Source organism: Medicago truncatula, chromosome 3 (genome assembly GCF_003473485.1).
Source record: "Medicago truncatula cultivar Jemalong A17 chromosome 3, MtrunA17r5.0-ANR, whole genome shotgun sequence".
Classification (NCBI taxonomy): domain Eukaryota; kingdom Viridiplantae; phylum Streptophyta; class Magnoliopsida; order Fabales; family Fabaceae; genus Medicago; species Medicago truncatula.
This window is the reverse complement of record NC_053044.1, coordinates 36,402,207-36,427,519: the sequence shown is the minus strand read 5'-3', so window position 1 is coordinate 36,427,519 and position 25,313 is coordinate 36,402,207. Positions and strand designations below refer to the sequence as shown.

General features: G+C 32.9%; 1 protein-coding gene across 1 annotated transcript; it reads right to left on the bottom strand.

The window, feature by feature from the left end:
* Positions 1-11,705: 11,705 nt before the first annotated feature.
* Positions 11,706-23,873, bottom strand: LOC11419986 (SAC3 family protein A). The gene is made up of 13 exons (XM_003601056.4): positions 23,360-23,873; positions 21,836-22,698; positions 21,033-21,527; positions 19,644-19,745; positions 18,247-18,344; positions 17,400-17,640; positions 15,508-16,002; positions 15,264-15,404; positions 14,875-14,934; positions 13,574-13,704; positions 12,676-12,809; positions 12,362-12,597; positions 11,706-12,084 (listed from the first exon to the last, which is right to left on the bottom strand). The coding sequence occupies exons 2-13, from the start codon at positions 22,649-22,651 to the stop codon at positions 11,983-11,985; spliced, it is 3,051 nt and encodes a 1,016-aa protein (XP_003601104.1). The 5' UTR covers positions 22,652-22,698; positions 23,360-23,873; the 3' UTR covers positions 11,706-11,982.
* Positions 23,874-25,313: the final 1,440 nt, after the last annotated feature.

Genomic DNA, 25,313 nt, shown 5'->3' with positions numbered 1-25,313 from the left:
TTTAAAACTCGTTTAAGATTGCTTCTCTATTTTGTTCCACTTGCAATGTAAATGTATGCATCACAAATTGAGAGGTTTGGTTATGTGGTTATATTGGGTTAGACTTTGCCCTCCAATTTTTATATTCCTTTTTTATTTTAATCAACTTTCTATTTTCATTTATAAAAAAAAAAAACTAAATGTTGTGTTGAAGGAATCCTTTGCGTATCAATTTTATGAGGGAATAGGTGTGGTTTGACTTTTTTCAAACGAGCTTATTTTACCAATTTTAAAATGGCTGTACTTTGGAGATGATAAAAAGGTCAAATACATTTTATTTTGTTTTATGAGGGAATAGGTGTGGTTTGACTTTTTTCAAACGAGCTTATTTTACCAATTTTGAAATGTCTGTACTTTGGAGATGATAAAAAGGTCAAATACGTTTTTTTAAGGAAGTCAAATACATAATTGATATTGTTGATGATAATTATCTAATTTCAAAGTGGTAAATGATGTAATTTATAATTTAAAATCAGTTATTTAAAAGAAAATAGATATGTAAGTCATTTACTTAAAAAAAGATATGTAATACATTTTCTTAAAAAAAGATATGTAATACATAAATGTAATATGCGTTAAAATTTATAATTACTTTGTATTTCTAACATATATAATATTTATTTTCACATGATATGCATGACTTAAAAACTCATATTTAATATATGAAAAATGAAGGAAATGTGTATTATTTGCAAAATATATCGATGGTTTATGCATGTAGTTGGTGATTGAAATGCATATGACTCAAAAAGTTAGGTTTAATACATGAAGAATATGAAATATATATATGTTTTATTTGCAAGATATATTGGTCGTTTGTGCATGTAATTCATGGTGTTGTTTGTGATTGAAATGTATGACTTGAGTCGTGTTCAATCAATAAGAATTAGAGTAAATCAATTATATGTTATTTATCTAATATTCTAAATTGATTTTTTTTGTTTAAAATTAATGATATATTAATTGTGTTTTATGTTTTTTTTTTAACTAAAAGAGCAACGATTCCCTAATGTTCAGTAGGTTTTTAAAGAGGAGGTCTTGCATGGTCACAACTATTTAGTCGCATTATTTAGAACATAAACATAGTTTTGAAAAAGTAGAAAGATAAAATAATTAAATAATAGATTTTTAAAATAATTAAATGATATTTATTTTTTTGTGAGTGTGCACCAATGACATGTCTAAGCCTATGTTTGGTTACTCGGTGAGAAAGCAAAAACGTATGTTCCTCCATTTAAAAGTGATTTTCCTGTGTTTGGTTATCTCAACCTCTCTACCATCATCGCACGTTTTGCTTTTCATAATCAATTTTAGGAGAAGCTCCAATCTCTAACTTCTTGAAATCGATTCTCTCAACCTCTGACATATGGAGTCAATCAATTTCCCCTTTTGCCCTTGTACATAAGAGTGAAAAGGGTTTGATACAGGGGTTTCAAAAATGGGTCATTCTTTTGTTTGAGGTTCTCCTTTGCAATTGCAGCGATTCTTTTCTATTATTTTTATGGGTTTTGCAATGAAATTGTATACTCCATAGCTGTGGGTAGATGTAGATTGGCTATGTTGAAGATGAACATATTATAAATGGATAAGTAACGAAACAGAGAGAAAAAGGGAGAGATACAGTGCATCTGACTCAATAAGTGGTTTTTTTTTTTTTTTACAAAATAAGTGAGGTTTTAATCCAAAAGTATTTTAAGAGGCAATAATATCCTCTCATTCCGGCATCTATATATGACACATATACTGCTTAAAAAAAAAATGACACATATACTAAAATTCATCTTAGTCATTTAACCATTGTGAATCAATTTTGACACAAAATATCCAAACAACATATTTCATACAAATCACTTTTGTAATAAAGGTATTCAAACATAAATCAATTTACACTGAACTTGCTTTTATGTAAAATCAATTCTGCAAAATCAATTCAATTAGAATCAATTATAACTACAGCATAACCAAACACACACTAAATAGTTACCAAACACGTTGACACCTACGATACAAATCTTTCAAAAAACCAACCCTGAGACTTGATGTATTATTCCAGAGAGAAATGATATTTGTACAACCAATTTGTGACAACTTTTGTACAACTTTCTCTCTCATACTCACATGATGGTCTTATCCTTTCTCTTTCTTTCTCTCTCTCCATTGTTTTTGACCAATAAGAAGAGAGAAAAACAAGGTTGTCACTAAAGTTGTTGTGAAATGGATGTACAAATATCATTGTTCTATTCTAGATTTGACAAAAAAAAAAAAAAAAAAAAAAGTGTCTCCCTGTAAAGAGAGTATCATCTGTGTATTGTAGATTGACACACAACTTCTAGAGATCAACGTTAAATCCCCTAACACCAAATTTCTAATATAACACTTGTGAGACCCCTAATATATCCTCTACTATTGGTAGAAAAAGGAATTGGACAAAATGATTTCATTAATTTAACTCACTTTGGATGTTAATTTCTTTTGTTGAACTTGTATTATCCAACACCGATAGACCCCAAGAAAAAACAGTCATTGATCAAGGATCACCACTTAATTTCAAATCCAAACATTTTCGTCATATGATCCATAAAGCTACAATCAATAGATTCATATGCCTTTTCAAACTTCAGTTGAATACCAAACATTCATTTTCAATCATTTGTGTTGAGTCAAGAACTTCATTTGACAAAACTATTATATCCTTGACTTATTTTCCATCAAAAATTTCTTTTAATTAGCATGCATGTTCGTAAAGAAGAAATATATTTTGACGCTTTTACACAGGAAAAATATAGTAACAATATAACTTTTCAGAAGTTCTTCAATCTAATTTTTTCTTTACAAGCATACTCTTATTACTACAAGAAATACCCTCAATCTAAATTTAAAAGAGATTTTTTTCTATATAAAGACAAAAAAACTTATTTCACTTATAAACTTGCAAAAGTTTCATGCTAATCTAAACTAATCCCTTGCACAACCCAAACTTTGACACCACAATTACTAAGGTGACAATTGTGATTAAGAGAAGCCTCACACTTAATATTTCAACAAGTTTGTGTACATTGATTATCTCATGAGTAATTTACGCAAGGGAGAATAAAGTGTAATCTACTACCATTCAAATTCAATTATCTAAATTTCTCATGTATTCTCTCTTTTGATGAATGGTGAAAGATCACAATGTTGAGTCACGAGGAAAGGTAGATCATCATTCACATTGAGTTTACATCAACCACACATATGAGTTGAACACCACACGTAAACTCAAAATCTCTAAGACATTGAGTTTATGAGTCATCTCACTTATAAAATGTTCAACTTCTACTTTTCTAAACAATATAAGACTTCTAACTCATACTTACTACACATCAATCACTCTTTATTCTCGTATATGTAAATTACACCAGAGAGGATATAAAGTGTAATCACCGCTAAAATTTACTTTATTTCAATTCTTCATTTGTTTTTTTTATTTCTCTTAATAAGCATTGACATAACACACATTACTCTCATGTGTAAATTATACATGACAAATAGTAATAATTTACACCTACACATTCACACAAAACAAACACTCCGAAGTTATATCTGGCCGTGGATCTGCACCTTAGATTCCACAGTGTATTTTAGGAGTAAAGAGTGTTAAGTACCAACTAATCAAATTGTACTTCTATGCATTTTAAACAAGTTTTCCCTCGTGCTTATTATTATAGACCAATAAGTATTACTACAAGGACCTAACTAAATGCATCATCATTAAAAAAGGAAATCTTCTACTGATAGAAAAAAGGTTTAGTTTTGTAGTAATATGCAATTTGATATTTGAATAATCAAGAATAAAATGAACTTCTAAATAGTACATAGGAATGCATTATGCATGACAAACAAGCTAGCCTATAGTTCAGTAATAAAATTAGCAGGACCATTTAGGTGTGATTTTGACAACTCATAACTTCTGGAAAGTCACAATCACACGTTATATAACCGTAACAAAATTAATAAATAACTTGCTTTGTACAATTGTAAGTGCTTCATAACGTGAAAGTGAATATTCTTTGGTACTTCACCGAACTTTAGTTAATTTCATTCACTATACATAAATTAAAATAACTACAAAGGTAGTACGAAACAAAGCAGCTTTGATTAATTCAATTCAGCAAGTGGTCCTAATTTATCCATATGTGAGTACATTGTAGGTTGGTCCATGGATTCGACCTTCCAAAATATGGTCAGAGAAATAGTCAATTAATACTTTTTCTCTTTCGGTCACTCTGTTCAGTGTAACTACTATCTGCAATGGAATAATTTATCGTGCAGGCTCAAAGGCTCACAATTAATTTGTATAAAAAAAATTGAACAGAATAAAAAATAATATAAAGTGGCATTCTTAATCATTTATTTTTTTCAAACTAACGCAGACCGTTATATTTTCATATCATATATCAAATGTATTCCGCACTTTGTTAGAAGTTATTCTTCATAGTATTTGACATTTTTTAGTCAAATAGTTGTTTGATAATATGTTTATGTCTCTTTCGGCTTAATCAAAAGTTATGAATTTGAACTAAACATATATTTAATATTTTCAAAAGTTATAGCGGCGGTCACACACAATAAATCTTGTGAATACGGTTGTTTTAAAACATTTGAGCAAATGTTTTGTCATTTATTGTAATTCTACTTAATTCGACGAATTGTTCTATGCACTTATCGAGATCTAATTTACAGCAAAGAAATAAATCTTAAAGCACATTGTACCTAAAAAAAAAAAATCTTAAAGCACAAGATGTAACAAAACAGACCAAAGTCCCATGCATCCTAGCTAAATAAAAGCAAAGCACCAACACAATTAGAAAATCAGTAAAATAAACAAAGTTTCCTCAAAATGAACTTATAACAGTCAAAGCAAAATAGAGAAAAACATGTTGCTGCTAGTTTGTGTCAAATCAAACAGCAATAACCGCAACAATATTATGGCTATGTAGCTTCAAAACTGGTGCAGCAAATAAGACTACTGCATAGAATTTTTTCTGCTTTTGTATTGAATAACAGTCAATTATATGGTGTATCTAGTGCTGAGTTCTTTATAGGTGTATCAGTAGAAAAGTGGGAATAATTGCAGGATGATTGCGAAGAAAATTGTTTACACTGCTCGGTTACATGTGTCGGGTCACACTATGGTTTTGTAGGAAGTATTTCTATCAATAGATTAGAGAGCATTCAATTTATTTATAGACATAGCGTGATATTTAGTCAAAGAAAGCAATGGTGGCATGCATGCATATGCATAGTCGGATAGATAGAGAAGTTCAAAACTCAAAGTGAAAAAATATTGGACGATTCATAGGCAACCATTTTCAGATCTTGTTTAGTTATATCATACGTTAGGATCCGCGTCATCGTGAGCTTAGCTTAATTGGTAGAACAATGCATAATATATATAAGATCTGGAGTTCAAACCCCGACCACCACAAAAAAAAAAATGTTAGGATCCGCATCTCGTTTGGTTTATTGTGTCCGAATGCAAAGTTGTCATATTTCCTTAGACGTAACAATGTTGTCGTGGTTTTGGGCTAACGTAGTGAAAAGTGTTTCGATTTTTCTTTTCATTGTGTATATATTTTATTGTGTGTATTATATAATGTTTATTTTAATTTAATTCACTTGTTTTTGATTCACAACTAAACTCATATAAATTTCAATTTAAAAATTCATATTATATACCTTTTTAAATTTAAATTAAGTTTAAAAAGAACTACGTTCGTTAAAAACAAATTTATATGAGAAATTTTGGTGGGATCATCTCAATACACTACAAGAAACATTACCTTTTTGCCAGGGGTAAAATCCCTGTCAAAAGGATACAATCCCTGGGAAACGCGACATTTGTGAGGGAAAATGCCAGGGGCAGAAGCAATCGCAAAAGCACTCATCGCAAACATTTTGTCAGGGGCTACACCCCTGGGAGAAAAACGAGGGGTTGAACCCCTGGTATATCGCCAGGCTTTCTCCTTGGCAGAACCCCTGGCATATTCCCTCACTTTCGTTTGCAACTTTGCAGACTCTGCGACTGCGCTGACTGACGTGACTGATTGACGGAAAGGCAAGTCAGATGAGCAAAAAATCAGGGATATGCGAGGGGTTTAACCCCTGGCAAACGTCCAAATTATTTTTAAAAAAAAATGTTTATTTATAAAAACAAATTTTTTATTAATTAATTAAAAAATCGTTTTTTTTAAAAGTTGTTTTTGAAATACAAATAAATGGTTCAAAAATCAATTTAATTAATAAAATATATTTAAAAAAATAAAAATATTTTTTAAAACACAATTAAATGCATATAAATAAAGTTTAGTCACTCAAACACTACTAAGTCTAATTAATAGGCATGAAATAGAAATTGTACTTAATAACAATTTTCCAACAATAAACCTTTTTATACATTCCTTTTTCATATATATTATTATTTATAATCACTTTTTAAAATTGAATAAATAATAAATTTTTAAAAACAGATTATGTTGTAATTTATGTTTTACTACACAAATTTAAAATAGAGTCCCTAAATTAGAAAAAAATAAAAGAAACTATTTTACTAAATAAACCATATTCTATAATATATAAAAATCCACCTAATAACAATATATTTAACAACATGCATATATTTAATTTTATCACAAAAAAAAAACATGCATATTTCATTTTATCACAAAAAGAAAACAGCATGCATATATATTTCATTTTATCACAAAAAACATGCATATATCCCATAACAACATGCATATATTCAGCATCAATTTATGGACATTTAACATTGAAAAATTCGAATAAAATAAACCAAAATTCATGCATAATTTGAAAAAACGAAAAAAAAATTCATAATTAAATTTGTTTTCTTCAGATTTTTTAAAGAAAAAAAAAAACATCAATTTATTGGACAGCTAGCATATTTTAGAACATATCATCAACATGTATATCAGTTATGGTGTTATGAGGAAAAAAATCACTAACTTGTTGAAGCTTTACAATAGTAGATCTGCAATGCAATCCAAAAACAGTAAGAGTTGGAGCAATAGCTAATCAAAGGAGGCAGATAAGTAACACAGCTGCAAATAACATACAAAATAAATAACATTAATAAGTAGTAAAAATTAATATCATGATAAAACATATAATTAATGAAATATTTTTTACCAAATAAATGAAGTATGTTGAATGTGTTGAGTGAATGTGAAGAAAATTTTATAAGTGTTGTGAAGTATGTTACATGATCGGTGCATGGATTTATATAGGGAGCAAAAAAAGTCACGGCCTATCCGAAGGAATGCCCCTCGCATGCTTGGTCAAATCCTAGCATATAGCTAGGTACCAGATAGCAGCAGAACGATAGGAAAAAAGCCAGGGATTCACGCAATAAACGAGGGGTATTGCCCCTGTCTCAACCGGACCGGACAGGCTTTTCAGAGCCTTGTCAAATCAACAGGAAACAATGCAGAGATTCATCACCTTTTTTCCCATCCCAGGGGCTTTCCCTGACATATTCCCTCGGTTTTTGCCTGACAGCCACCTACTTTAGTCACTTCAAGCCTGCATGCAACAGATTCTTGAATTTCAATTTCCCACCTTGCAATAAGTGAGGAGTTTTGTGAGGGCAAACCCTTGTGTTATATGCCAGGTGTTGTCCTTTCAGAGTGATGAGATGATACCTCAATACAAGGTAGGAAATACCTCAGGCAAAAATGAATAGTGGTAGTTTATTCTCTTAAACGTATTTTTTTTCCTTGTTCGTTTTTGCTTCAATGAACAAGAAACACAAGTTCTATCACAATTGTTGCCTCAATACAGGAGTTGAAACCAACCATAATTACCTAAATTGGAAAGACAATTTAAACGGAGAATACACAGCAAAAAGTGCGATCACTGGCTCTTATCTCGGAGGGATGATATTGTCTCATTGGAGAAATGGAATTGGATTTGGAAATTACCACTTTCGGCTAGTGTGCAATTTTTTTATATGGCAGGTGTTTCATAATTCTATTCCAACTAAATATGTCTCGCACCATCAAAGGGTGAATGTTTCTACTACATGTCCATGATGTAACGAGGAAGATGAATCTATTCTTCATTGCCTCATCCTTTGTCTGCGAGCTGTTGTAGTGTGGTCTTGATGTAGATTCCCTAATGTGTCTTCATTGCGCGCTAATAATCCTTCGAGTAATATGAAAGATATCATACAAATTTTATTAAGTAAAATAGGGAGTGTCGCCCCTATCACTCACAACAAGTTGGTGTTTGATGGTATCCAACTGGTTGTCTCAACTACAGTTTCAGCTGTTTATGCGCAATTGCAAGTTTTAGAGCGGGCATTCGACAATACTATATTTCAACCGCATTAGTTAGGCCCACTCATGAAGCATGTTGGCAAAGTGATGATAATGATACAATGGTTCTTAATGTGGATGGTTGCGCTTTAACTAACCCAAATAAAGTAAGATACGGTGGATTGGTTAGGAATTTTGAGGAAAAAATTCAACTTGCCTTCTATGGTTGTGTTGGCCAATATCTTGCATGCAAAAATTTATGCCCTTATGATTGAGATTAAGCTTTGCAGGGAGGCTGGTTATAAGAAACTTGACTCTCTTCATGTAGTTTATTTAAAGTGAAAGAAAGTGTTGATGCTTCATCGCTATGTGAACCTCTTGGAGTTCATTCGGATGTATGTGGTTAAGGTGTGTGATATTTTCATTCATCATATTTTTCGAGAAGAAAACTCTTGCGCATATATACTTGCAAAACTAGGTGTTAATCTTTCAGAGTCTCTTGTGATGGTGCATCAACCATTATCATGTTTATCCTCACCCTTACTAGCTGATACTATAGGAGTGTCCTTTATTAGGACATAGTTTTTCTTTGCTTTTTTCTTCTTCTTTTGTCATGTAACTAAAAAAACAAGTTCTATCACAAATTAGAATATGCTGCACAGTTTTTTTCTTCTACGTCAAAAATATTTGACGCAGTTGATGTTCATTAATTGTTAGGTGGTTGCTGTCTCTTATACTAATGAAGATATAATTAGTTAGTTATTAGGAGTGTAGTTAGTAGTTAATGGATGTTATAGGCTTTGATGTAAGTAACCTAACTTTCATTCTTAAAATATTATTGAAAAATGAGTTTAAAGTGAATTGTCCATTTTACTTCAAATATAATTTGAAAGTATTTTAAAGAGGATTGCATGTTCATTGTTCTTTCTTTGGTTGATCTCTAATAAGATGAAGAGGTATTTAGATTTTGTTCACGTTAGCTTGGATCTTCTTTGGTTCCTTTGATAGTGATATTATTATGCAGAAACAAGGACTTGTACTTGAATGGAGTAAACGCCGCAACAGAATACGTGTTGCAATCATGATCAGAAGTCAAATATAACAAGTAAGTAATGTAATGTCATTGAAGAATCTGAAGTGAAAACAACATCACATGGAAGTCAAATATATACAAGAAAAAAACACAGGACATGCGCAACGTCGGGGGCAACAAAATTCACCAGCTAACTCAACTCAACCTATATTGTCTCACGCGGAAAGTAAGGAAAAATTACTCGACATTCGGTATCTGTTTCCATGTGCGATAAAGTACATCAATTTATTTGTCCTTGTCCATGGATCTTAATGTATGAATCACTTAAATAGTCTTCACTTTGTGAGAAATGATATTTGAACGGAATGGAACAGTTTTTTTTTTTTTTTTTTTTGTGACAACTTTCTCTCTCATATTTACATTATCTTTTTATTGCTTTGGTTTTTGTGTCACTACCTCATTTCCTTTGTAAAATTTTGGTTGTCACAAAAGTTGTCACATATATGGATGTTCAAATAACACAACTCCTTTGCCATATGGATTAGTGGCATGATAAAATAGTAAAAAAAGAAAAAGAATGGTAAAACTAGAAGACATATTTTTTTTACATTAAAATACAATATTTTTTTATATAAAAAGTTAAACTAATTTTTTTTAGCATATAATATTATTCCTTTTTTTTGGGGGGGATGAGTGGTGGGATTATTCTATTGTTATGACTTGCTTTTTTTAATTGATAATTTAAATAATATTATGAAAATGACAATAGTCTAAATAATAGGTAAAAATGAAAGGGAAAATATAACGAAAAATGGTGTATTCCATTTATATATTGTCATAGATTATTGAAAAAAATAAATGTCATGTTGAACTGGGATAATGTCTAAAATAATGTATTATAAAATGTGACACCTCACATTATAAGTAATTAAACAAGTTTATATGTGGTGACAACCTTACATATCTTACTAATCTTGTAAAGATGAATTATTTCGGTATTTAACATAAGAATCTAATACAACACGGAGACACTTGAGTTTGTTTACAACAACAATCAAGTTTTATTTCACTAAGTAAGGTTTGTTGCATAGATCAAATTACACTACACCATAATATTTTATCCGAAACCATATTTAGATCAACTCATTAACCTAGACACCGAGTTGTTTCACCAAACAAATATAGATCTGTCGTTAATCACTTGTTTTTAGAATTTAAACGTATTATCGATTACCACACACGGGGAACTGTGTTTATCCAAGTATATTTTCTGGCAGCAGTTTCTGCTATATGTCATGTTTGAGAAGAAGAAAATAAGTGTTTGGCCTGATTCTTCTTCAACTAACATGTTTTAGCATTACCAAAGCTAGGATACTTGTTAAATTTGTAATTATGTATGTTTTAATATTACTATGGTTGAACTTCACTTTGTACAAAGAAAAAAACATAAACCACTGCTTCTATTTGCTTGCCACTGTTTTTATATTTATACACAGATTTTCTCTGGCAATAGTTAGTTTTGCTTCATTCGTTAACATTAGTTAATTGAAACATACTATTTTGATTTAATACGACTATAAACTTCAATTTTCCTCAAATACGTGTATGTTCGTAACGAGTCCGGTATGCTCCATTTACATGTTGCTCCATTTAGTTCAATTAGGTCTTGCATGAAAGATATGTGACAAAAAAAGATTTAATGGTTGAGATTGAAAAATAAATATATCCCCACTTCCTTTCTCTATCGTAGCACCGCCCATCGCTACCCTTCTGATCAATCACAGTGACACCTCTCTTCCTCTCATCACCCCCATCTCCTCTCCTCAACGATCTCACTGTCGCCGTCACATACCACCATTGAAGTTTATCTCGTTGTGTTTTCAATTGATTCCTTCTTGTTTTTTTTTTACAGAAAGATAACTATCTCATTTCATTAATAAGAACATCTTGAATACAATCAGGTAATACAATTGATTCCGGAATTTTTTCTGGAAATTTGTTTGTTTCCAATTGACTGATTCAAAACCCTGTTATTGAGTCTTGAGTGAACGACGGCAATTAAGATGAACGGCAGCGCAATCGATGGATTCGGTGGTGATAGGGAGAGTAGAGTTTGTGACAACGGAGAAGAGAGAACGCGTATATGACTTTTAATTGGTTTTTTCTATTAAAAATAAATGTTTTAATTATTTTTAAATCTCAACCATTGAATCTTTTTTTTGCCACCTATCTTTCATCCAAGACTTAAATGGAGCAACATGTAAATGGAGCATACCTGAACTCGTTTGTAACACCTATCTGAATTAAGCCAAGATGTATGGTAAGAAATGGAAATTATAATGTGCTTTTATTATCTATATTCTGAATTAAATTACATCGTTCTGTCCTTTACCAAGAAAGAATGGTAAGCACCCCAAAAAACAAATGATTATCAAAGGTCATACACGGCTCCATTTTCTATTTTCCTTTCACATAGTATAATTATAATTCCACGAAACTAGTCCCAGGTTCTGGGATACGATCAGACAACCTTTTTCTATTCTGACTACAAATATAACAAACCTACAGATACATTAAGGGTTGCAGCATTTTTCGCTATAAAGGTGCCTTTGCTAAAAAATCATTAACAGCAAGGTTGGCATCTCCGTGGGCCACAGCATCTTCTGGCTCTGGCACAAATAAACTAGAGGATGAAACCTGCAAAAATGAACATTTGTTAAAAAAATCATCTAGTAATCACATTGCATGCAACCTATTAGTTATATCTATCAAAATATGGGTTGATGAGTGACAGGTAATTTCTAAATTAATATGGGTTAGCATGATCATAGAGCAAGTCAAAGCCAACTCTCAAAATGGTATGAGATGAGTGATGATTCAATCAAATCCAGCTGAGATTACAGGATAGGACCAAATATTCAGCATTCAATGAAACCTACTGGTCTGCAAATCTAAAGTGTAGAATCAAACGTACTTTTGTATCAACCATCATGTCTCCATTGTTGTCAGCAATTATGCTGGCACCATGAGCTTTCAACCATTCTAAACACTCTTCCAAAGCAGCGGCCTCTTTCTCATCATTTGCTTCATTTGTGACAACGACAGATGAGAATCCTAGAACCTGAGATACGTAGGAAACGGGTACGGTTGGCCGATATGATCGGCACATGCAGGTCACAGCTTTATAACGCATCTTTTCGACATATAGATCTGTAAAAATTAGAGACATTAATTATGTTTTCCCCCTCAAGATATATAGCTACATGTGAAATAATTTGTCATACTAACCCATAAGGCAGGTGTTTAAGTTCGGAGCTGCTTTGTACAATCTAAAGAACGCAACATAGTTTCCTGAAGTTACAGCTGCGCGAACTGCCAGAGCATGTTTTACAGCTTCATCCTTCTTTGCTTCGTCAGATAACCTATCATAGACAACATTAGACATAAAAATTGGAGGTGTTCCAACATAATAACTGATAGTACAAAAGTAACGAGGGAGACGATTAATACATTAACTTAGGCAAAATACAATGTGCAGTAGCCATTAAAAGACTTGGTTATGTCCATCTAATTCTCTATCTTGTTTGTCAGCTGTCAACACTGAATCACTAAGTTCTACCCAAACAGCCATAAATTTGAGCCTTAAGGGCCTTTCCATGGCTACCAAACTAGCCTTGCCCAGACAAAATTGCAATAAATTTTCAAACCACCAGTTTTCTACTACTAATGATAATAATTTCAAGGTGAACTAACTGTGACGGAACAATATTTTATCTTGAAGTGTGACCAAAGAATTTTCAATAAATCAGCTATCCACCAGAAGGGGCCATTAACGCTTCACCTAGGCTGATAATGTCAATTGTCAAACACCACTTTATTCAAAATTGTAAATATTGTCAAATAAGATTTAAAGGTATAAGAGGCAACAAAGTGGAAGCAACAGCAAATGTGAGCACATGGGAGACCTTTATTTGCTCGATAAATATAAGAATCAAGAGATTAATATATCAAAAATTATTAGCGAATGTTTATGGGACCTAACTCCCCAAGGACCAACAAGAAAATCTCAAAAACCCAGCAAACATCACAGTATTAATAATAGCACAAAATACGGAGATACATAATAAGAGTTCTACAAAGAATTTTGAAGACAAGAAATACGTAAGCATTTAAACACGGGGTTCACCTTGCCATTGATGATAGGAGTTCTCTGTAGTTATTTGAATGCATTATAACACAAAGCAAGTTGTAAGCAGCAAATTCCATATACGAGCCTTTGATCCCTTCAGCATAAAGAGCCTTTAACTGAGATTGGCACTGAAATCACATAACTTCAGTCAATATCAAAACGTCAATAATAAGTTAAAAAACATCCTCAACATGTATAACAGACCGATCCCATTTCCAAAACATATTGTTAATGATTTGAAATGTATAATTTAATACTCTGCTTTGCATTGTTACATAAGTCACACCAGCACAGATAACTTAATAAGTTATGCATGTTTAAACACGCATCCATACTGAAAATCCATTGTAAAATTGGCTCTTGATCATGTTGTCGGGAAAAAAAGGGGTGCTCGTAGAATCATGTTCAATTTTATGATCCTCAACCATGTTTCCATGCTGAGCTACACCTACGAACAGAATGTCAAAAGATATGTGGGATTGCAAGGTTGAAGGTGGGACCGAACAATTCTTCCCATCCTTGCACAACTAGGTTTTAAGTTTTAGGGTCGGATAAAGGGTTGGCTCACTTTATAAAAACAAAATCCACCTTTCCCTAATTAACTAGGGTTTGTTTTGCGACCGGTTCGTAAACACAACAGCAATCCAAGACCAGGACTGACACTGACTCTGCTCTACATCACCTTCTGTGACAAGATGTTTGTGGTGTGTGTCTCTGCTCTGTTTTGATAACTCTTTCACACTATTTTCTACCTGGCTTTTTTCTCTGCCTGCATATATCCTCTCCCTTTTTTATATTCAATTTATTATCTAATTTGCTTGAGAGGAGGGAAATAGGCCTGACGAGCCATACTGTTTTGTTCTCTGCATCACTCTAATTAATTGTTTACTATATTTCATTTTGAATTTTTCACACTCTAACTTAATTAACTTATCAATATTTACACACTTATTTTTTTAATTTAAGTTTAGTTATTTAGTTATTTATCTTTTTTATGCATATATGTATGTATCTAAGTGCAATTTTGTATTTCAAGTAGGCTTAGTAGGATCTTATGATCCGTGTTGTGAACCTCAAATTACAAACTTGACACCACCCGGTTCTAGGTAGAATCTCGAGTTTGACAACATTTCTCTTGATGCAAATCACCTGTGAAGCCCCATTGTTCAATAGACTTCAAGATATAGAAAAACTCCATGATAGTTTGAAAAGCATGCATGACTTTGAAATATATAAATCCCTGATCTCAGAAGGAAAAATGATAGCTACAGGACCAGTAAAATGTAATCAAAACTAACCTGATTATATTCAGGCAGGTCCCCAACTTCCAGTGCCAACCGGGCGTGAGTTTCATATACCTGGAACATCATATCAAGAGTTAGCAAGTTAAGGAAAGGTGGAGAATACAGCGTGCACATAATATACAACAACCACCACCAAAGCCTTCCCATGTAGGCAAGACCGATTCATGTAATTAAAAGATGCATTATGTTCCGTCAAAAACCAATTTCCATTTGAGATATATTCAAATAAATGAAGTAAAAGAAAGGGGTGGATTAATTTCACTTTAATAGCTCTTCCATATGGATGGGGAAATTTAAAGGTGTACAGAAACCATTACTGAGAAATATTATGAATAAGAATTGCTGAAAGAATGTGACTAAAACACATCAACACAAAGTAGTACCTTGACTGTTAATTGGTTGTGTATCCGTTGCACCGTTAGGTCTTGGCGAATAGACTTTAACTGGTCACATTTATAAAGGTAATTCCTTTGGGAATTTTGAACCATTAATAGTGCTTTTTCAAGAACCTCTTCAGGTCTTACCTGTAAGTTCACAACATTTAATTGAGATTAGTAGTAAAGGAGAGAGAAAGAAGAAAGATAAAAATAGCAGCACGCCATTTAAACTCTTAAAAGGAGATATTACGGTGGCAGGATCTGGTGCCGATGTTAGGCGCAGGTATCGCTTTTCAATTTCCTGGCAGGTACCCTTTACAGTAAGAGCATCCCAGTCAATATCCTCAACAGCTTTGCTGACACCATTATCAAAGCTTTTGCTAAGCACCAGAGCACTAGCCCTTCTGTTGTACAAGTTTCCAGCTCTAGCATTTTTTTTCCTTGAGTGATTATTTTCTGTTCGTTGTGCTTGTCCTAAATCAAATCGCTTAGAACGACTTTCACGTCTTTTCTTTTCCTCAGGTGTATCATTAAAAGCCATTGCAGCAGAATAATATGCTGTCAAACTTTGTTCCTTATCACTATCACTAGATGCATCACCATTTTCATGAGCAGTAGAAACATCAGCAAGACGCTGCTTCTTAAATGGCCTTTGGGGAGCTTTACTCGATATTCTCTGAAATAATGGAGAAAATTTTGTATTCCTCCAACTGTCTTCCTTGCTCTCTTTGTTTTCCACTACCACCTGCATGCCATTCATTTAGGTGAATTAAACAAATCATCTATGTAACTCGGTGAGAAATACTTATCATTGTCAACATGATTGTACTTGAAAAGAACCTCAATCACATAAAAAGGATTAATACTTATACCCCCTCTGAGGTCGAGGATAAGCAAAAAAAAAAGTATCCATATTCAGGGTCTCAAATATATATTACATTTGCCATTAAAAAAAGGGTCTCAAATATATGCAAATTTAACTACTTCCACTATATTTAATGATGTCGTCCTTAAGAAACCCCTAAATTAACATAAGTGTTATTTTTCAATTACTCTTATTCTTATAGAACAAGTTTCTATTAATGACATTTTTAATAAGAAACCCCTAAATTAATTATAAGTTTTATTTTTCAATGACTCTTATTCTCATGGAACATGTTTCTATGAATGACATTTTTGAGAATGCACATGTTTTTTGTGCAAGATCAAGATTAATGGTACATGGCTATATTTCCTACTAAGTGAGCTTATGTGCTTTTGCTCATAATCGAGATCCGGGGTACTTGACAGATGGAAAAGCCCACCTAAACAGAACATGGAGGACAGACACGCAAAATAAATCCATGTGAGGATCTTCTTGAAAGGAAGACAGCCAAACCCAGGACCCAACATAGAACAATTATTATGCTATTTGTCAATAGTGTCATGTCTTATAAAGAATATTAAAAACATAATAAGCATTTATTTAGGGGTGGGGGGAAGCATGTTAGATTAAATATAAAAGAAAGAAAAATGAAAAGCTCGAAACCAAAGAAAATAGTTTATACATTATAAACCTCAAAAAGAAAGCATAAAAAAAAGGCTGGTATTAGCGGGCACATAAAAGCCACCACAAAACTGCTAAATATACAAGATGGGTTCAAGAAGGCATAGCACATGAGCCTCCTATTTGTCAAAATTACACAAAAATGGCAGTATTTTGAGTTCTAGATAAAGCAAAGATCGTTAGCAGTAGGATCATACTCCAGTCTCTATAAGAATATGTAAATATCTTTTATATTTAGTATATAAAAGATACATACTAAATATACATACTAAATATAAAAGATATTTACATATTCAAATGACACTGCATATCATTTTACCAAAATGGGAACATGATGCACCTAGTATCCAGTTCACAATAGTAAATATTCTTTTGAGAGGAATAGTAAATATCCTTGATTATAACATGCACCCAAATATAGCCCATAAAAAGAAAACAGCATGAGATGAAATAAAACCAACAATCCAAATATTGAGGGGGAAAATAAAAAGTGAACTTGTTAACGGCTGTTGTACTCCACCCAAGATTCAATAGAAGGTGAAAAGGATAACTCTAGCTGGAAATTAAAATCCATAAATTAAATATATCTATAATACCTTTCTATCCTTTTCATTAGGCACCCAACTACTGTATTTTACAGTATCATTACTTGTTGACACAGGATGATGGTTAACCGGCGGCACCCAACTACTGTATTTTACAGTATCACTACTTGTTGACACAGGATGATGGTCAACCAGCTTCTCCTCTGGTAATGGCTCCCACCTACTTTTAGATCGTCTAGGACTTTTTCTAGACTTCGGCAATAAAGAATCATGGGTTGAAGACAGTGAATTACTGCATGAAATGATTACAAAATACGAATGTTATAATGATTGAATCGCTTAAAAATAATATTCATTAATTAGCAAGATAACATCCATGGTATAAGATTAGTATGAAGCAGAAATGAAATGAGTGATACAGGTCAAAAACTACAATAAAAATTCAAGGATAGATAAAATCTAAAATGAAGCATTAGTGTAGTTACAGTATTAGTTAGGTAGGTCCAGGTAGACATAAAATAGTTGGGTGATTAGAGGAGCAGGGATTTAGCTTAAATGGTAGGAGGGAACACAGCTATAAAAAAAAGTTCATTTCAAAAAACAGCAAAGGGAATTTAAGCAGTAGCTTAGTTGTAAAAGGAGAAATCAATGGAAGGAAGTTATAGAAACAAAGGTGAGCCCCTCCAGACCGTCTGAAATGAATCAAAACTATTTCATATTGGATAACATCTAAAATCCTATAGCTTCTTACACGTGTACTTCTATATACTCCGGTAAAAGAACAACACTACATTGATCAAATCTTGAAGATCAGCGAAAATCAGAAGCCCCTGAAGTTCACAAACTAACAAAGAGAGTGACATGTCAACTCGGATAAGGTAAACAAGAAACAACTTACTCTTTATTTTCTGCATCTGCCTCCGGCATTGGGAAGAGTGGTTCCATATCCCAATTACGTGTGCATAGGGTACAATCAGCTGTAGCCTTGGTGATCATCTGAAAAAGAAGTTAGGAGCATGATAAGATTATGCAAATAACCTGGAAAGCAACTAATATTGTCAACGTCAATGAAGAAAAATAGGAAGCACAACCGGACAGTGCAAAAGAATAAATGCCTGTAAACTAATATACTAAATTAGGTAGAACTTATCCTGCCTGGCTGATGACCAGAGAGCAAATAAAAATATATTCCAATGTCAAATTATAGTTTTCAGGAAGTATATCACAAAATAATTATGTGTATGTTTGCTGGTTGGAACCTAGAATGAATTTCAGTAGTGTTCGAGCACACACTGTCAAAACACTAATGCAGATGATTAATGGAGCAACGAGAACAATTCAAACTGGGCTCTGGTGAGCAATCTGATTTATCAGCAATTTGCATGTAAAACAGAAGTATGATACCAACCAAGTATAGTTGTATGAGTACCAGTTTCATAAAGGCAGAATGGAAGCGGCAACGAAGACTCCTTTACCAAATCTTGGATTTGTTTCAATATTCCAATTTCTATTGCAACTTACACCCAATATATTATTGTTTTCATTGATAGCTATATATTCATTAAGGATCACACACATAAAGGGAGAGGAAAATAAGACAGATGAGGATTACAGCTTCATAAACATTTCTCTTCATGTCCTTTCTGTGCACTTCGACAAAGTACTTTGAAGAGAAAAATAATTTAGTTTAAGATACAGTAAAAAAATATAGGACTTTTATATTTTATGACTGCCATATGTCTTTCTTTAAAATCTTCTATTTGTTAATTACGAACAATTTGTGTGTGTGTGTGTGCCTATTTCTATGTACTTATATGTCAGCTATCACTTGCAGCGCTATATGTTATTATAAGTAAAAGTTTGCTCCCTTTTTCTTGATGATGCTTTCAAAGTCACTTAGATGAAGTATATGCAACTTATACAATTACAACGGTCTAAACTTCTGCGCAGAATAACAAAGGCCAAGGCCACTAAATCATGCTCTGTAATTTTTGAGAGTTTAGAGTTTCACAAGGGAGGAAAAACAACAAAACATAAAATACATGTCATGCTCTATTTGATCCCAAGGTTATAAAAATATAGAAATCAATTTAAGCTCTTGCAGAAATTAGTTTTCAAGATCATCAAGAAGAAGAATTCAAAAGTATCATTGGTCATTTTTCAAAACATAGAAAGGACAAACAAAATCTAGCAAAATCATGAAGAAAGGAATTCTAAGTAAGAACCGGTAACTAGCTACAAGCAATAATAACTTAGCTTTTTATTCACTTCTTACAAACTTAAAGTGAAACTCACCTCTTTCATGACAGCCTGGCATGCTGCCATTTGCTTATCATCTTTACAACGAGCCAAAGCTCTTTCAACATAGCCACGCAAAGACTTGGGAAACATACCGGGCTGTAAGCAAGAATAGTTCAATGATTATTTATTATTAGAAGTTAATACATAAAACTATTGTTATCAAATCAAGATTTAAACCGTAATCAATTTTTGGAATCACAAATGTCAACTTGTTATAAATTGTAAGATACATAAACTACCGGGCTGTAAGAAATGAATAGTTCAATGATTATTATTAGAAGTAAATACATAAAACTATTGTTATCAAATCAAGATTCAAACTGTAATGATTTTTTGAATCACATGTCAACTAAAAATGAGTGACATACGAAAAACTATAAGCTTATCATGTATGAGCCATAAAATAAATCAAGATTCGAGTTGTAAATCAAAGAACAAAAGGAAAGTAATTGGCTGCAAAAAGTGGCTGGCTACAAAATGTTCGAGCTGTGATTCATCGGAATGAATCAGGATTTATCAGTGAGCAGGAATACATCAAAATGAATAAGGTTTCATGCCCAAAATAGGCATAACGGTTCATATTGATTGGGTTCAATTTTGCTTCAAATAGATATACGCCATTGACTAAGATGCTGATAACCATGCATAAAACCGTCACAATTTAGTTTCAATATCAATGTGTTATATGAAGCATTTGAACATATAAATTCCAAAAAAACAACTTCTGTTAATTCAAAAGTAGGTTCTTAGCACCAACATGTTCCATTTCACTAAGGCCAGACCTCTACATACAAATGTTCCAAAATAAGGTCCTATATTATTTTAGCCATAGCTAAGTTTTATGAACTAGTCTCCGTCAAAAAAAAAAAAAAAAGTTTTATAAACAAGCCAATATTTAGCAGGCATATTGGCATAGCTATTAGTCTTTTTAAGGGTTTTTACCACACAGAATGCATAGTTTAGCTTTGTTGGTGTTTCTATTTGTTCTTAATTATCTCTTTTTTTCCTTTTTGAAAAGATCTCCCCACACTTCGGTAAATTCAAACACTAAATTGCTCAATTCAAGAAAAAGTTTTCCGGTTTGATTCCTATTTTCACTAAAAATAACAAAAATGTCACCATATTTTGCCTTCATTTCCGTTACGAAAATTTGTATCAGAGATAGTGAAAACAATAAGTTGTTATTTTCACTTCTCAAATTCCTTAATTTCTATCAACTTATTACGTGGTGTCATATTTTATGAATTTTAATATTCCAATATTTATACATATTATACATGAAAAGTTAAGTAAAAAATAAATGAATTGGCAGTGTGATGACAAATTAATATGCTTGCAATATGATGAAATAAAATCAGTGAAAAATTATTGTTGAAGTCTTACCTTAAGTATTGAATTAGCAGCATCATTAGATGATAGTTTCTCAGTTGGTTTTGTCAATGAAACAGCAATATAAGCAGGCTTCAGTGCTGCACTGGATGTGGAGCTATCTTTTTCGGGCTTAGGTTGTTCATATGTCAAATTTGAAGCAATTCGAGGATTTGTTGGAATCTGAAGCTTGTTTACTCGTTTTGTATCCAAAGATGAAGCACTTTGTAAGGGCGCCAGATTCACCTGTTGAGGGGGAGGGGGAGGAGGAGGAAGAGGGAAGTACAAATTGGTTCCTTGAGAAGATACTGTCTTCTGTTGTTGATCCTGAAATTTATCATAAGAAGAATTTAAATCCAAATGACTTTGATAGTTTGGTTGAATAGGATTAGTTTGGTGAATTTGAGAACTAGTTTGGTGAATTTGAGAACTAGTTTGATGAATTTGAGAACTAGTTTGGGCGCCATGTTTCCAGTAATCATCATGACCACCACTATTTACTGCAGCAGGCTGACCACCAAAAGAAACAAACATGAAGTTAATAAGTTAATTAAGCCAGCAAAACTACAAAAAAAAAAACTGACTAACCAAATGCAACAATCTTGTGCCATTGAAGCATCAAAGATTAGATATCCAATATACTAAAAGATGAAAAGAACTAAAATACAAAAGATCTAACTTAAATGATTAATTTTGCAATACAAGGGCTAAAATCATAACCAAAGCAATTTGGCATCAATAAATGGCAATTAATTTGTTCTTTCAAGCCAAACTATTCAACTGTTGATTTGTCCAAACTTTGTCAGTGATATTCAAACCTGTAAAGGCGGCACAGCAGGAGTGCTGGACTCTTGTGCCCAATATTGTGGATATGATTGTGGAGGCTGGTAATTTGGAGGTGCATAACCACTAGCAGCTGCAGGAGCAGGAACAGGACAACCCAAAGTAGATGAACTTGGGACAGACAAGTTTTCTGTCCCTGGGGCACAACTGACTTCTGTTTGGCTGTAATACTCCGCCCATTGATTGTATTGTGGCTGATACTGCACGGAAGTAGCTGCAGCACCAGTACTATAAGAGCTACTGGAATCTGTGGCGTAACTTGTATATGGATGAGAGGCATAGCTTGAATAACTGTCATTGTTCCACGCCGGCGCTTGATTTGCGTATCCGTTGCTGTTTTGGTAACCTCCGGTAGTCTGATAATCAGCAGGATTGTAATAAGTGCTTGAATAACTTGCGGATCCAGCATTAGACCCAGTATTCTGAAAGGAGGAAATAGGCTGATAAGGAGCACCTGTATTTTGATATGCTCCTACAGGCTGAGAATAAGCATGATTAGGTTGCTGCTGCTGATAGCTGTTATAGTAGTCTGAGTATCCCGTGCTGCCATAACCATATGGATTAGAAGAATTTGCATATGATGTGTATGCATTATAATCTTGTGGTGCATTAGCTGTTCCCAAATTTGATGAATTACCAGCAACTGATGATACACTTTGACCATCTTGAACGCTTCCTCCGGGCGGCTGCAGCTGCGGATGCTGGTCATACTGGTAGGTCGGATTAGAATAAATTCCATTCGCTGTGGAGCTCTGAACGTTCCATGAAACGGCTTCAGAACCAGATGTCATGGTTGCAATAAAGATGTCCAATGTCGGCTAGCATCAACAAGCCGATTCTGTAAAAAAGACAAAAATGCAATGTCGGTTATGCATTTAAAGCATAATCAATAAGCAAAGCATAAATAAAGACTAATCAAAGTTCCCACTATTGAAACAATAGCTTTAAACTGCAATTGTGGCTGCATTATGCAATTTAATTGAAATACATGAGATTAATTTCTATGCAATGACGGTGTGACTTTTTTTCACATGCGTGCAATCAAATACCAAGTAGATATTTTTGGGGATATTTTAGGAACTAAACTAAAAAGGTGCCATCAAGGATTGATTTTATTTTTTCGGATGCATGTATAAAGAGTTTTGCACCATCAGTGTATATTGATTAAATCCTAGTTAACCCCTTATGCCATGTCCATAAGCTCTTTCCAGTGTATTTCAATTTGCACTTCAACATAACTATTGAAAGTTAAATAGTTTAACACTTGTATAAAACCAACTTATGCTTATCATAGATTTCACATGTTGACCACAATTTTGTCAATTCACAAGAGTAAAAGCTTCATGATACAAATTGAAACATACAAATTTCACATCTATATTTTCCAACATCATATCATTGCCATAATTCAATCAGAGAAAAACTACATAAACTTGAGCATTATGCTACAAACAAGAGTTTGGTTTAGTCGGTGCAAAATTAGAGAAAACCAAAGTTACCTTCGAAAAATGAATCCGTAGCAGAAATCGTTGAAGGAATCACAGAAACCGTTGTTTGCAGATTTAAGAATCACAGGAATTGTCGATTGAAGAAGGAATTAGGGTTCGTTGTGGATTAGGGTTCTTCGATGCAGATGATAACAGTAGAACACAATTTGAATTATTACCAACACAAATCTCACAAAAACCCTAATAATTCGTCGAAAAAAACGAATGGTAATAGTACACGAACCTTTGAAGTACGAAAAAAACTTTAAGAACGATTCAAAAGAGAAACAGAAAAATCAAATTCGGGATAAGAAGAAGAAGAAGGAAAACACGGGAAAATATAAAAGAAACAAATGCTATGAATTAATTAACTAATTAGCAGAAGGGAAGAAAAAGAACGGTGAAGACTTATGCAGTAAAACGTTGAAAGGGGTTGTTGGCGAGAACGATGGAACAGAACGATACAGAGAGAAATATAGTGCTTGGGTCGTAATTTGTGAAGAAGGTGGGGATGAAGAAAATATAAATTTGCAACGAAAGTAGTATTAATTGAGATTTTTTATTTTTGGTTGTCTAGAAAAAAAAAATTCTATCCTAATTTTAATCATACAATAAAGTTTGATCAATAATTATTTTTCAATACTTTTGATTGATTGAGAAAGATAGATCTGATTGAAGTTTATTAATTTTTTGAACACAATGATTTTGTGATGATATGAATAGAAGATCGCTTAAACAAATATCGAACAAAAAATCTTGAAACCGTTAATAGATTGAAGTAATCGACTATCTAGTTTCATTTGATTGACTGAGAAAAATGGATCTTGATCAAAGCTTATTAATTCTTTGAACGCAGTGATTTTGTGATAATATGAATAAAAGATCGCTTGAAAAAAATATCGAATAGAAAATCTTGATAGCCGTTAATAGATTGGAGTGATCGACTACTCGGTTTTAAGAATGTGTTTTCTGATTTGAGCAAAAATGTTTTCATAAATATTTTTAGAAGGAAGGGTTTTATTATCCTAAGGTTGGATTAGGTTAGTCGGAAATTGTCTTTTCGCAATAATAGTTTTCAAAAGTATGATATCCTTTTACATGAATACAAGCAAATTCTTCATCAATGAGAGTTTGTTCTGGTTCCAAAAGCTCATATTAAGTGGGCTACTCAAGGAAATCAAAATATACGTTATTTTCATGGAGTCAGGAACATAAGAAGGAAAACAAATATTTATGATATGTTGAAGAGTGATATTGAGAAGTGGAACAGTGATCCTGTCTTGCTTGAGGAGTTAGCCATCAACTATTTTGAAAATATTATTTAATGAATATGCTTAAAGAAGCCACTTATGTCTTTCTCGTAGAAGTTCTCGTGAGCTTAACTCAGTTAGTATGGACAATGCATAAAATATGCAAGGTCCTGGGTTCAAATCCCGGCCACCACAAAAAAAAATGTCCATGTCTAACTCCGAAAGAGGATGATTTGTTGATCCAGATCCAGGAGGTGAAATGAAGAGGATTTTCAAACTATTAAAAGTATGAGAGCCTTCAAGGCTCCAAGTAACTCTTTTACTACGATGGTTTTAAATATTCTTAAAGACCCTCACTAAGTGGATGCATTAAATGAAAAACTTATCATTTTTATTATGAAAGTTGATCTTGCGGTCTCTTTGAAGCAAATAGAAAGTATCAGTGCATTTGGTGGAAGGATTCAAGAGCTTTAGTAAAGGGGTTGGAGTATGTATGATAAAAACGTGCCTTAGGTGAGTTCCGTTGAAAGAAAAAAGTGAATGATGTTTCTTGGTTAAGACAAATACTTTTCACGGATGTTCCTTTTATTTATAGACGATAATGTCCTCATTGTAGTAAATTACTTTGTCCTCTCTTCAAAGATAATGATAATACAACCCCCTTCCCCTCATGTTTCAAAACATACACAACACTTCATTAAAAGTCGCTGAATTAT

Excerpts from the sequence above, each read along its gene's own strand:
- LOC11419986 (XM_003601056.4), bottom strand. The coding sequence starts at position 22,651 with ATGACATCTGGTTCTGAAGCCGTTTCATGGAACGTTCAGAGCTCCACA. Across the intron at positions 16,003-17,399 it reads CTAATGAAAAGGATAGAAAG|GTGGTAGTGGAAAACAAAGA; the intron begins GTATTATAGATA and ends AATGGCATGCAG. Across the intron at positions 12,810-13,573 it reads CTCCTATCATCAATGGCAAG|GTTATCTGACGAAGCAAAGA; the intron begins GTGAACCCCGTG and ends TGTCTATGATAG.